At 47.0% G+C, this 14217-nt stretch overlaps 1 protein-coding gene across 1 annotated transcript in view; it reads left to right on the top strand.

Moving 5' to 3' along the window:
• Nucleotides 1-14217, top strand: part of otog (otogelin) — a gene marked incomplete at both ends in the record, with an annotated part of 184575 nt that overhangs the window by 49380 nt on the left and 120978 nt on the right. The window contains 3 exons of the mRNA XM_083652849.1: nucleotides 2071-2177; nucleotides 2702-2775; nucleotides 12776-12903. Of these exons, the coding sequence (XP_083508975.1) occupies nucleotides 2071-2177; nucleotides 2702-2775; nucleotides 12776-12903 (309 nt within the window). The remainder of the gene's footprint in view (nucleotides 1-2070; nucleotides 2178-2701; nucleotides 2776-12775; nucleotides 12904-14217) is intronic.

Here is a 14217-nt window from a genome sequence, read left to right as displayed (position 1 = left end):
AGAGTTTGGTCTTAATCAGGTTAACATCAGAATATTGCCGTTCATGAAACGTTCAAAAATCATATAGGGAAAAATCAATCGAAGATGAGGAGAGGGACCAGCATGCACTGCAGCAGAGAGATTAGGCCCATTCCCAAACCAGCCCCTATCCCCTAACCCTATCCACTACCCCTCCGTTTGCGCGTTCACTCGGAGGTCCGCCATATTAACGGCCGTCCCAAACCGATTACCACTGAGTGGAGGCGGCTTGTCAAACCCTTAAATAGCGAGTCTGCACTGGTGCAGGCTTATTTCCATCAGTCTTTTGTGTTGCTGCCTTCGGCTCTGGTGAAATAAAATCTATCTCCTTGCTCAGCTTTAACATGATGGTGGTTTTCAATTGTTTTGAGAGAGAAAAGGTCCGCTCCTCGGGAAGCCCTTTGAGTTGTGTGTAACGTCAGCTCCGCTAGGCCGGAGGCGGGGGTTTAGTGAAGCCGCGGTCTTGCCTGGTGAGTTGCCACCGGGGAAGTGGCTTCACTTCTCCCCGTAGCGTGACTCCCATCCCCCGCGCAGCGCATGCATGTGCGTTTGAGTAACAACAAAGTGATATCCATTCTCTTGGCCGATTGTCACATTTGCCCATGTACACTGTAGTGTACGTCATTTAGAGGCACCAGTATTCCAGTTGAAAAGTTCCGTGTATGGATTTAATTTTAACGTTATACGTTATAGCCTACCGTAAATTCCGGACTATAAGCCGCACCGGTGTATAAGCCGCACCTGCAAAGTTGACTATTTTTTTCTTATATAAGCCGCACCGGACTATAAGCCGCAGGTGTTTTAATGTTTTTTTTTTTTTTTTTTTTTTTTGTGTTTTAATGTTTAATTACCATATGTAAGGGTAGCTTACAGGTAGGAAGCTCCCATTTATTAACATTTCAACAAAACAACATAACACAACACCACCTGTGTTGTTTTTTACAGTGCACACAGTGTCATACAGTGTCATACAGTGTGGTGAAAAGAGGGCAAGAGAGGAAATTAAAACTTATTATAGTTATATAGGATGTATAGTTAGAAAGAGTGCTAAAAAAGAGAGATTTTTTTTTTTTTTTTTTTTTTTTTTTTTTTAAATCCATAGATAAGCCGCACCGTTATATAAGCCGCAGGGGCCAAAAAAGGCCAAAAAACGGGAAAAAAGGTGCGGCTTATAGTCCGGAATTTACGGTACTTGGGCTATGGGCGGAGGGCAGATATGCGGTCGCTATGACGACCAGGTGTGGGCGGAGGTGAGTAAACTTGCTATGGAAACAGAGTCTATATCAAGTAGAGACGAGTAAGACCAGGTCGAGTAGAGCTGTACTGTGCTGTTATATGTGGTGGAAATGAGCCGTATGTGTCGCTTCTCTGCCCATGCAGCACTAGCGTGCCAACCAAAATTGTGAGATTGGGGTTTAAATCATTTGAAAACGTGCTTCAGGAAGTTAAACAGTGACCTTGTATATTCCTATCAGCAGCCGGCAAAGTGGACAGAGCTGACAAATGGTTTTTAGGAGTAGAAAAAAGAACACATTTAAAATCAGCATGTTTGAATAACATTGAAGCATTCATATTGACCCATCACCTCAACTGACAACCAACAGGAACCAAACTTTTTTTTTTTTAGGCCCTGTCCGGATGTTAGATATCTGCATGAGACGTCGTCTCTTAACTCCAACTCCATTCTGGCGGAGTTGCTAATGGGACTGTAGACAATCTCTCTCTCTCTCTCTCTGTCCCCTGTCTGTCTCTCTCTGTTCCCCTGTCTGTCTCTCTCTGTCCCCTGTTTGTCTCTCTCTGTCCCCTGTTTGTCTCTCTCTGTCCCCTGTCTGTCTCTCTCTGTTCCCCTGTCTGTCTCTCTCTGTCCCCTGTCTGTCTCTCTCTGTTCCCCTGTTTGTCTCTCTGTCCCCTGTCTGTCTCTCTCTGTCCCCTGTCTGTCTCTCTCTGCCCCTGTCTGTCTGTCTCTGTCCCCCCCCTCTCTGTCCACGTGCCTGTCGGTCACTCTCTGTCCCCCTGACTCTCTGTCTCTCCCTCTGCATGTCTCTTTCTCAGATGTGTTCCATGTGTGGGAGCTGTCGTCATGGTTCGTGGCGGTGAGCGTGGCCTCGCTGGGTGTGCGGCTGCAGTACAGCTGGAGCGAACGGCGGCTCTACATGCAGGTAGATGACTCTCACCTGTCTCACCTCTCTCCTATCTGACCATTCACCTGTCTCACCTCTCTCCTATCTGACCATTCACCTGTCTCACCTCTCTCCTATCTGACCATTCACCTGTCTCACCTCTCTCCTATCTGACCATTCACCTGTCTCACCTCTCTCCTATCTGACCATTCACCTGTCTCACCTCTCTCCTATCTGACCATTCACCTGTCTCACCTGTCTCCTATCTGACCATTCACCTGTCTCACCTCTCTCCTATCTGACCATTCACCTGTCTCACCTCTCTCCTATCTGACCATTCACCTGTCTCACCTCTCTCCTATCTGACCATTCACCTGTCTCACCTCTCTCCTATCTGACCATTCACCTGTCTCACCTCTCTCCTATCTGACCATTCACCTGTCTCACCTCTCTCCTATCTGACCATTCACCTGTCTCACCTCTCTCCTATCTGACCATTCACCTGTCTCACCTCTCTCCTATCTGACCATTCACCTGTCTCACCTCTGACGCTCTACCTGCAGGTAGACGACGGCTGGAGGGACGACACACTGGGGCTCTGTGGCACCTTCAACGGAAACATCCAGGACGACTTCCTGTGAGTGTGCTGCCCGAGGGTGACCTCTTACTCTGACCTTTGAACTCTGTTAACCCCCCGCCTCCTCACCTCAACACATTATCCTGGTTGTGTGTGTGTGTGTGTGTGTTGTCCGTGTTGTCCGTCACACGCTCTGCTAAACTTTCAAGTGTGTTACCTGTCCCACCGAAACGATTATTGATTTGATTCTTGTTGTGTAGAAAAGGCCCACTCATAACGACTGATGAGACCATGCACCCACGAGATGGATTCAAACCAGCAACCTAACAATGATGTCACTGCAGCATGACATCACAGCAGGTTCACCTGTGATGTCATAACTACTGCTGTGATGTCATCGGTGATGTCATAGTTGTTGCTGTGATGTCATCAGTGAGTCATACATGCCAATATACAAATACAGAGAGTTCCCCAAACTTTTGAGTAGCCAGTCGGATTGAAAAAGTAGCCGCGTCATGTTTGCAGCGTTTGTTCCAGTGGTCCTTTTCCCAATTAATAAACAAACCTCAAATATGTATCCATGAGTGTGACAATTGAAATAATACAAATAAACATTCTTATAAAGGCCCAATGCTCAATTTAATTATAAAGAAAACAATATCCATATTGCGAAACACAAACAGGCAATGTATATTTTTAAGGACAAAGAAAATACCAATAACTAATGGCTCATTTCCACCACATTTTACTGCCCTGTACAGCTCGTCACCACTCGGCTCTAATCGTATCAGCCCTATTGACGTTTTGCTTCCACCGCGGATCATGTGCCCCCACCCACCCCCGCCCACAGCTGGTCGTCTAAAAATAGCGACCGCATATCTGTCCTTCGGCTATAACATAACGTTACAATTAAATCCATCCACAGAACTTTTAAACTGTTTATGAAATACTGGTGCCTCTAAATGACCTACAGTGTACATGGGCAAATGTGACAATCGGCCAAGAGAATGATATCACAGGCATGCGCTGTGCTGTGCGGGGACGGGAGAGGCGCAACAGAGTGAAGCCTCTACCCCGCAGCCTCTCACCAGGCAAGACCGGGGCTTCCAAACACCCGCTGCGGCCTAGCGGAGCACTGCAGCCTCCTCTCAGCTACAGAGCTCCCTGAGCGAGCAGCTGACTTTTTTCTCAGACAATTGAACACCCGCCACGATTTTATTTCACCGGAGGTGAAGGCAGCGACACAAAATACTGATGGAAATATACATAACAGAAGATAAGGTAAGACCACTAAACTGGTATGCAGCCGCCAGCATTGCATTGACAGTCAGTAGACAGAGTAAACACGATTCTCTCTGACCAATCAGTAGCCATCAGAGTTTTACGTCACCATTTGGGACCTACTCGCCAGCCCGAAGTACCCCGACGAGGCAGGGACCAAAAGTAGCACGACTCGGCCTCAAATATAACCGAGCTGGGCCGGTTTTTGACGGTGGGATGAGACCAAAAGTCGAGTCGAGCGGAGCGGGACCGTGCTACTAGCTGCTGTGGAATTGGGCCATAAGTTTCCCACAGGATTTGGGGAGATTGTGGTGGGTGGATCTTGCTTGCACCCTCTTGGGGGGGTTCGATAATGTGTACATTTTAAACTAAAATGCATGAATCTGGATGACTTTGAGAACCAATTTAAGAGGCCAGATGTATAAGAAAACATCAAATTACACAGCCTCTTTACTGTGCTGTGGTTTTTACAATGATGAAAAATTAAATGTCTCAGACTTCCATCATTGGAATTTGGAAACCCTCATTAGTGTTTTGCTTGCACCTGTGTTTATTCTGCCTTTTCGACACAAAATGGCCCCCGTGAAAAGTGTCTATTGCAAACACAAACAGTGTTTGTTTGGTGACGAAAACACCTTAGTAAATTTTCGCTCACAATGGGGATTCAGAATGCCGATATCTCCGGAACGCTAGGGCTAGGGTTAGGGTTGGGCCTCCTGGGGGGCGTATCCAAAAACCAACAGCACCATCGTGCTCAGCGACCAGAAATAGGTCTAGTAGGATGTGTTTGGTGACGAAAACACCTTAGTACATTTTTGCTCACAATGGGGATTCAGAATGGCGATATCTCCGGAACGCTAGGGCTAGGGTTAGGGTTGGGCCTCTTGAGGGGCGTATCCAAAAACCAACAGCACCATCGTGCTCAGCGACCAGAAATAGGTCTAGTAGGATGTGTTTGGTGACGAAAACACCTTAGTAAATTTTCGCTCACAATGGGGATTCAGAATGGCGATATCTCCGGAACGCTAGGGCTAGGGTTAGGGTTGGGCCTCCTGGGGGGCGTATCCAAAAACCAACAGCACCATCGTGCTCAGCGACCAGAAATAGGTCTAGTAGGATGTGTTTGGTGACGAAAACACCTTAGTAAATTTTCGCTCACAATGGGGATTCAGAATGGCGATATCTCCGGAACGCTAGGGCTAGGGTTAGGGTTGGGCCTCCTGGGGGGCGTATCCAAAAACCAAAAGCTCCATTGTGCTCAGCGACCAGAAATAGGTCTAGTAGGATGTGTTTGGTGACGAAAACACCTTAGTAAATTTTCGCTCACAATGGGGATTCAGAATGGCGATATCTCCGGAACGCTAGGGCTAGGGTTAGGGTTGGGCCTCCTGGGGGGTGTATCCAAAAACCAACAGCACCATCGTGCTCAGCGACCAGAAATAGGTCTAGTAGGATGTGTTTGGTGAGGAAAACACCTTAGTAAATTTTCACTCACAATGGGGATTCAGAATGGCGATATCTCCGGAACGCTAGGGCTAGGGTTAGGGTTGGGCCTCCTGGGGGGCGTATCCAAAAACCAAAGCACCATCGTGCTCAGCGCCCAGAAATAGGTCTAGTAGGATGTGTTTGGTGACGAAAACACCTTAGTAAATTTTCGCTCACAATGGGGATTCAGAATGGCGATATCTCCGGAACGCTAGGGCTAGGGTTAGGGTTGGGCCTCCTGGGGGGCGTATCCAAAAACCAACAGCACCATCGTGCTCAGCGACCAGAAATAGGTCTAGTATGATGTGTTTGGTGACGAAAACACCTTAGTAAATTTTCGCTCACAATGGGGATTCAGAATGGCGATATCTCCGGAACGCTAGGGCTAGGGTTAGGGTTGGGCCTCCTGGGGGGCGTATCCAAAAACCAACAGCACCATCGTGCTCAGCGACCAGAAATAGGTCTAGTAGGATGTGTTTGGTGACGAAAACACCTTAGTAAATTTTCGCTCACAATGGGGATTCAGAATGGCGATATCTCCGGAACGCTAGGGCTAGGGTTAGGGTTGGGCCTCCTGGGGGGCGTATCCAAAAACCAACAGCACCATCGTGCTCAGCGACCAGAAATAGGTCTAGTAGGATGTGTTTGGTGACGAAAACACCTTAGTAAATTTTCGCTCACAATGGGGATTCAGAATGGCGATATCTCCGGAACGCTAGGGCTAGGGTTAGGGTTGGGCCTCCTGGGGGGCGTATCCAAAAACCAACAGCACCATCGTGCTCAGCGACCAGAAATAGGTCTAGTAGGATGTGTTTGGTGACGAAAACACCTTAGTAAATTTTCGCTCACAATGGGGATTCAGAATGGCGATATCTCCGGAACGCTAGGGCTAGGGTTAGGGTTGGGCCTCCTGGGGGGCGTATCCAAAAACCAACAGCACCATCGTGCTCAGCGACCAGAAATAGGTCTAGTAGTTGCTCGTTGCAGTGGTCGAGCCACCAGATGTCCCTAAACAACAAGCTAACGTAGTTTAGCAAACAGGGGTGGCGATGCTGCCAAAAAGTGAGCCATTTGCGATTAGTTCTACTCAAGAAGTTGACCCCAACCTGCCACATAGTAGTCACGGTAGGATTAATCGCTGGAAAGGCAACCCCCAGGGGGCACGGGGAGAACATGCAAACTCCACACAGAAAGGCCCTTTTGACGACCCCACCCGGGTGGTGGGCACTCGAGGCGACAGCTTTACCACTGAGCCACCATGCCATATAGGAACCCCGCACCAAAACATGCAATATCGTGGTTGCAATATCCTGAGAGCTCCTCCGCGTCAGCATTCAACGAACGGGCCAGACAATGGGGAACCTTATAGCGCTGGACCCGGAGCACCCGGTTACTGAGCTCCTGATCCAGGCTCAGGACAGGCGTATTGACCATCCTGGCCCGAAAGCAATGTTCGCGTGTCTTGGTCGACTCTACTTGAAGAAGTCCCCCATACTTATTCTATATTATTATTGTGCTGGCTGAAAGCAAGGCACAATCTCTAAAATCTGCCATACTTATTCTACTTTATTCTATCTGCCTATTTGTAGATGGTAGATGCCTATTTTGGGACATAATAACTCCTAACGTAATAACGAGAAAAAAATTCACACCACATAGACATGCAGGACCTCAAAATGTGTGGCTCATTGAGGATAGGTATGCTATGACTTTGATGTTTGATATTTGATGTTTGATATTGATATTGGGTTTCATCAAGCGGTTTGGGCTAGGGGTGGGGGAAAAAATCGATACACCATAGTATCGCGATATTTTGCCTGACGATATTGTATCGATATTTGGACGCCAAGTATCGATATAAAAAAATAAATAATAATTTGCAGGCCATGCCAGGCCACTGGGCATCTGCCCGAAGCTCCCGATGTTGCAGTCCGCGCCTGCAGTGGCGTATTGAGTCCAGAGAAGCTTAATGGTATTTTTTTTTTATTTTTTTTTTGTGTTTTAATGTTTAATTACCATATGTACCGGTAATGCTCCCATTTATTAACATTTCAACAAAACAACATAACACAACACCACCTGTGTTGTTATTTACAGTGCACACAGTGTCATACAGTGTCATACAGTGTGGTGAAAAGAGGGCAAGAGAGGAAATTAAAACAGAAGTGGCTTTATAGTTAGAAAGAGTGCTAAAAAAGAGATTTTTTTTTTTTCTTTTTTCTTTTCTTTTTTTTTAATCCATAGATAAGCCGCACCGTTATATAAGCCGCAGGGGCCAATTCGCGATTAATCGCAAGTTTTTCCCCCATTCACTTGAATGGGGTTTCGAACAATCTTGCATTAAATTAGCTGTGTATCTCAGAAACCATACAGAGCGACCTAACTTGGCAGGAAGGTTCACAGATAGGCCTTTTACTATCCACGAAAAAATTACACCAATTGATTGACCTGGTGGTGGCGCTATAACAGTGGATTTGAACTGCAATCTATAAAGTTCCCCATACTTATTATTATATCTGCCACTTTTTTTTGGCACGTTATGCCGCCCACATTTTTCGCACCACATATTGTGGCAGTGAGAGTTTTAGTTAGTTTTATATTAACCTTTTTTTTTCTTTGGCTATTTGTTTGGTGGAAAGTTGTTCTTGATCACTGAGATAACATTGATTTGGCATGAAGTTGATTCAATGTAAAACAAAAAAACAGAAGTAGCTTTGATGTAGCAAGCTACTTGTGCCATGCTGCTCGTAGCTTAGCTTGCTACATTTCTCTGGGGATAGCTTCAATGTAGTGAAGCTATTTCTAATTAGGGCTGGGCGATATGACCAAAATCTCATATCCCGATATAGGTCATTTCATATCCCGATACCGATATATATCACGATATAGCATATTTTCTGTAAATTCAATTTATAGTTTATATAAAATGACCACATGGCCATTTATTTATGTAGCAGTTGCTAGCCATAAGTATGGCTATTCTTTACAACACAAATAATAATAATTAGTTGCAGGGCAGTAGAATGAAACACAAACTGAACCACACCACCAGTTCGATTTTCAAAGATTACATTAGAGCAAAACGGGTAGAATAAAAGTTATTTACCCTATAGTTCAGTCCAGTTCTCTCAGTTCGTTTATAAAGGAACAAACATGCTCCACTTCGGGATTTCCATGTTACCAGTTCAGTTCACTCAACAAAAGTACTCCACTCCGGGATTTCACGGTTATCCAACCAACACAACTTACCCAAAGAAAGCTAAAAGCTAAAGCTAACGATAGACGTTTTGTTGTCGGCCCTCAAGGGATTTCCTTGGGATGATGAGAGGATGGGAGGAGATGTTTTGCCAGGTTTAATGTTAGGAGGACACACGCAAATATGGATCAAATGCGGACTTAACACAGCGCAAATGCCTGGGTAGACTAGGCGGACGCAGTGGAGGTAACATCTCTCTGCCTGCTCACCGGCTGATTTGTGCCACTTATAAAGGGACGCAAGCGGTTACTTTTTTTTTTTAAGCTTTGGTCCAAGTGAAATGTTATACAGTCTATCCTGATTCTAAATACAACTGAATCTCTTGATTTGACCAAGTAAAACAATTTTTATAAGCATTTTACGAATAATCTATGGAAAATAAAATCTCTTGGTTCGTGCTTAACCCGAAAATAGGCGTGACTTTGGCTCTCTGTATCACCACCAGAGCATACAGTACGCTGCTATCAACTCATATATACAAATCAGCTTTACAAAGAATATAAAGGAGGGGGGAAATAAAGTGCTGTCTGTAACAGTAGCCTATAAAAGTTGTGCCGCATTTAATGCCTAATATAGGCTATGAAAAATGGCTGAAAAAACCACAGGTGGTCTTCCAATGTTTTTTTTTTTTTTTTTTTCTAATATTTTTTTCCCAGATTTTTTATCCCATTTTTATCCCCCATTAGTGCTAATTTAATTTATTTATCCTGGTTGCTGCTCCACCCTCTGCCGATCTGGGGAGAGCTGAAACTGGCTCCATGCTTCCTCCGAGACATGGGCAGTTAGCCAGCCGCTTCTTTTCACCTGACAGAGGAAGCTTCACCGGTAGGACATAGCACGTGGGAGGTTCACGCTATTCCAACCAGTTCCCCTCCCTCTGAACAGGCGCCCTTAACGACCAGAGGCGGAACCACATTAGCAACCAGGATATTGCATGTTTTGGTGAAGGTGGTTCCTATATGAAGGAAACCCCCGGGAGGCACGGGGAGAACATGCAAACTCCACACAGAAAGGCCCTTTTGACGACCCCACCCGGGCGGTTGGCACTCGAGGACATGCGGACGGGCACGCATTCCTTCAGCGCTCACAGCGTCCCAGGTGGGAATCGAACCCAGGACCTTCGAGCTGTGAGGCGACAGCGCTTACCACTGTGGTCTTCCAATGTAACAAAAACCCAATTTAGTTGCAGTTGGAACATTTCCATGGCAACGGCAGGTGAAGCAGACTTGAGGCCTTGCAGTCTCTTGGCCTCTCAGACGTGACATGACGGTCTCTCTCCCCCTCCCCTCTCCCTCTGTCTTTCTCCCTCCACCTCTCCCTTCCTACCCCCCTCTCTCTTTCTTTCTCCCCTCTCTCTCTCTCCCCCCTCTCTCTCTCTCCGCCTCCTCTCCCTCCACCTCTCCCTACCCCCCTCTCTCTCTCTCTCCCCTCTCTTTCTCTCTCTCTCCCTCCACCTCTCCCTTCCTACCCCCCCTCTCTCTCTCCCTCTCCTCTCCCTCTGTCTTTCTCCCTCCACCTCTCCCTTCCTACCCCCCCCTCTCTCTCCCTCCCCTCTCTTTCTCTCTCTCCCTCCCCTCTCCCTCTGTCTTTCTCCCTCCACCTCTCCCTTCCTACCCCTCTCTCTCTCTCTCTCCCTCCCCTCTCCCTCTGTCTTTCTCCCTCCACCTCTCCCTTCCTACCCCCCTCTCTCTCTCTCCCCTCCCTCTCTCTCTCTCCTCCCTCTCTCTCTCTAGCCCCTCCCCCCGCGCTCTGTAATGGACACTGAGTGGCGTCCAGGCATCAAAAGCGTTGCGCTCTAATCGGCTCTTTTAGCGGCGTCAGATGAGCGGCCGTCACACAGGACTCCACTGTGAGGGGAACTGAGCGCGCTCTGTGGCGCCCGGCCGGATGTTGTCTAACAGCTGTAAGCGGATCTATGTGTATATATCTATGGAACATCAAAGAGCCTGAGGCCACTCTCTCTCTGGTCGCCCGAGGTGAAGCCAGAACCCGCTCTCACCCCAGGGCGTCAAATTAGGCTGTGTCTCCACATAGCGTTTTCTTCTCTCAGGGGCCCTTTACACGAGGACAGTTTCTGGAAGAAACGACACAATAGCGTTTCCTTCACACCTTTTCCATTGTGACTACTATTTGTGTTTCTGTGTATATATACTTGATATAATATACACAGTGTGGTGTATCGCAGTACATTTTCACTACTTTCACTACTATTTTTCAGAAAAAAGGACTATTTGCATCTAAAATGTGCAGTAAGTTTAATAAACAAATCGTGAAATATATATATGTATGGGCTACACCAAATGACCTCGCCACCAGTTCCATCCAGCTAAAAAACACGATTTAAAAAAAAAACACGATTTCAGACGGACAAGCCCGTCTTTATTGTCACACGGTTACACATCAACACATGCACGGAGGGCCACAAACACACACATGCTGACGGTGGCCAGTGAAATTTGTCCTCTGCATTTAACCCATCCTGGCTTTGTCCTTTCCTCCGGGGGGCAGGCCAGGAGCAGTGGTCGCTTTCTCGTACAGCGCCCGGGGACCAACTTCGGATGTTGTCGTCACTGGTCGGATGACGATGACTATCTGATCTTCTGCATGTTTTTAATGGGGGGGGGGTTATATACGGAGGAACCCCCCTGGGGGAGCACGGGGAGAACATGCAAACTCCACACAGACAGAAAGGCCCTTACGACGAGATACCCCACCTGGGCAGTAGGCACTGAAGATATGGGGGGAACACAACCACAGCGTCCGCAGTGTCCCAGGCGAGAATCGAACTCAGGACCTTCTGACTGCGAGGCGACAGCTCTACCACTGAGCCACCGAGCTATGCGGTTTAGCAAAGAGTCCTTCAGGATAAAATGTCTACAAGGTCTGCTAGTGTCCAGGGATCGTCGTCCTGCAGATGAGCTTCCTCTCTCTGACCTCTGACCTCTGACCCGGGCGACCCTGCCTCCTCTTTGGGCACCGCCTCCTACTGGTACTAGCCTGGGCTTCAGGCATGCGACCTCTGTCTGGGTCTGCCTGCCTATAAAGAAACAGCGGTGATTCAAGCAACAATGAGAACATACCAGTGTTACACTATGAATACATCTTGGCCATGTTTTCATATTAGCAGACAAACAAAAACACCAAAAAGCAATTAACTGTTGCCTCATCAGTGTAGCTCTATTGGTGTCCCCAACATTGAATTGAAATGATCTAAATGTAGCTCTCTAGATTAGAACATGTTTTAGCTAACCTTAGCGTCAGCAGCAGCAGGAGAGCTAGCAGGCTAATCATGCTGGAGATCAGTCGACAGATCCTGCAAATAGCTTTATCAAGCTGACTAATGTAAGTTTTCTTATGGTTGTGTGAAATGTATCATTACTCCAACCAAAGACATAGCCAATATGTATTCTTGCTTGTTTAGTGTACTTACGTCGGCACTGTTTGGAGAGGGTTAGGGTTAGGGCTAGGGCTTAGCTGCTTTCTGCAGTTGTTTATTTACGAGTAGCGTTTTATCCATGTTTCGTGGCTGAGATGTGATCGGAGGCGGGGATAGGGGAGGGTCGGTGGAGATCAAGTTTGTTTGGGTCACACCCCTTTGTTTTGGTTTGAGATGCTGTTGTAACTGCGACATCTAGGGGCAAAAAAATTACAAATTGCCCCTTTAAGGGAAAATCTAAGCTTTTTAATTAAGTTTGATGGACAGTAGAGACTCCTTCACCCCTCTATTGTGAGATGGAGGGTGAGCATGTTTCCGCTTAAGAAGAATTAGTCGCATGAAGTCTCTCTGCCCGTCTCTCTCTCTGCCTGTCTCTCTATCTCTCTCTCTGCCTGTCTCTCTGTCTCTCTCTCTGCCCGTCTCTCTGTCTCTCTCTCTCTGCCTGTCTCTGTCTGTCTCTCTCTGCCTGTCTCTCTGCCCGTCTCTCTCTGCCTGTCTCTCTCTCTGCCTGTCTCTCTTATTTGTGTCTCTCTCTCTGTCTCTCTACCTGTCTCTTGTCTCTGTCTGCCTAACTCTCTTTGTCTCTTTCTCTGTCTCTGCAGATCTCCATCAGGAATGATAGAAAGCACTCCACAGCTGTTTGGAAACAGCTGGAGAGTCTCGTCCGCCTGCTCACAGAGCCTCAGCCTGGCCCCTGCTGTGGACCCATGTGACACGCACCAGCAAGCCGGTGGGTTCACACTTCCTGTAGGTGTCACTTCCTGTAAGTGTCAGCAGCTCTTCTCCAGACTGACTGAGCAGGAAGAGGTTCAAGAACTTTGACATCACTGAAGCTGTGAATAGCTGATATTAGTGGAAAAACTACTGAAACATTCAGAGGACTGATTTTGGCAGGACAAAGCTTCTTGGACTGAAAAACAAAATTAAAATGTCTGCAATAGAGGTCTTCACGGGTCCAAAATCACGGACCCGGACCCTAATGGACCCAGGGAATTTGTGCCCGAACCCGTAATGGACTCGTCTATTATTAGACATCTGAGACCCGGTCCCGTTCAGAACCGATAAATGTCGGACCCGGACCTGGAGTGGACCCGTCTATTATTAGAAATCTGAGACCCGGCCCTGTTCAGATCCGAGAAATACAGAGGCAGAGACTAGTGGTGTCGACATCAAAGTTGCTTGTTAACTGCTACAAGTTGTATATCAAATTAAACTTTGTGCATCTTTATAACTAACGTTATAGCATTCTCCCCTGGTTGATGCTGCCTAATGCTAGTTAGATAGTACAGTGGCAGTCTCTCTATGCTACCGCCGTTCCTTCGCCCAAAAACACACACAACAGCGCTTGAAACAATCACATACATGTTGTGACTTGTGTACTCACCATGCGATCATCGAATAATAATCCAAAAGTACGGGAAACAGTCATCTTCAATTAAATCCATAGCGAGAGGAGCCAGCAAGAGGGTTACCTCTCTGCAACGAAAATCACTTCCTCGTTTGCCTGAGGCGCATGTGTCCGCATGTGGTCACATGCGCCTCATGTAAACGAGGAAGTAATTTTCATTGCAGATGGGAACGCTCTTTGCTAGTTATTTTCTCTATGGATTTACTTGCAGTTTGTGACAACAAGCCTCACGTGTGCTGTTTTGATGCGTTTCTCTTGTGATCAGCGCTGATCGCCGGGTCCACTCGGGTCTTATTGGACCCGGCATTTCACTGTCAGAGCCCCAAGACCTGTGACAATCGCTACCGGAACCGACCCAGACCCAGAGTCACTTCTTTTGAATGGACCCAGATCCGGCCGGGTCCGGGTCGGAACCTCGGGTATTCGGGGGGTCGGGCATACCCGAAGACCTCTAGTCTACAAAAGAAACTCAAATTACCTGTGGGTTTTCAGACATGTCTGTGGTCAAGAGGAATCTGCAATAGAGTAACACACCATTCTTCTGGACCCCTTGGTGTCACTTTTTAACACACTTGGTACTCCTGTTTGCTTTAACCATTTGGAAGCAGAGCATTTTATTTCTTATTTTTTAATCAG

This window comes from Poromitra crassiceps, assembly GCF_964638095.1.
Source record: "Poromitra crassiceps genome assembly, chromosome: 16".
In the NCBI taxonomy this organism is placed as follows: Eukaryota; Metazoa; Chordata; class Actinopteri; order Beryciformes; family Melamphaidae; genus Poromitra; species Poromitra crassiceps.
The sequence above is the reverse complement of the archived record's forward strand: the minus strand, read 5'-3'. Positions and strand labels throughout refer to the sequence as shown.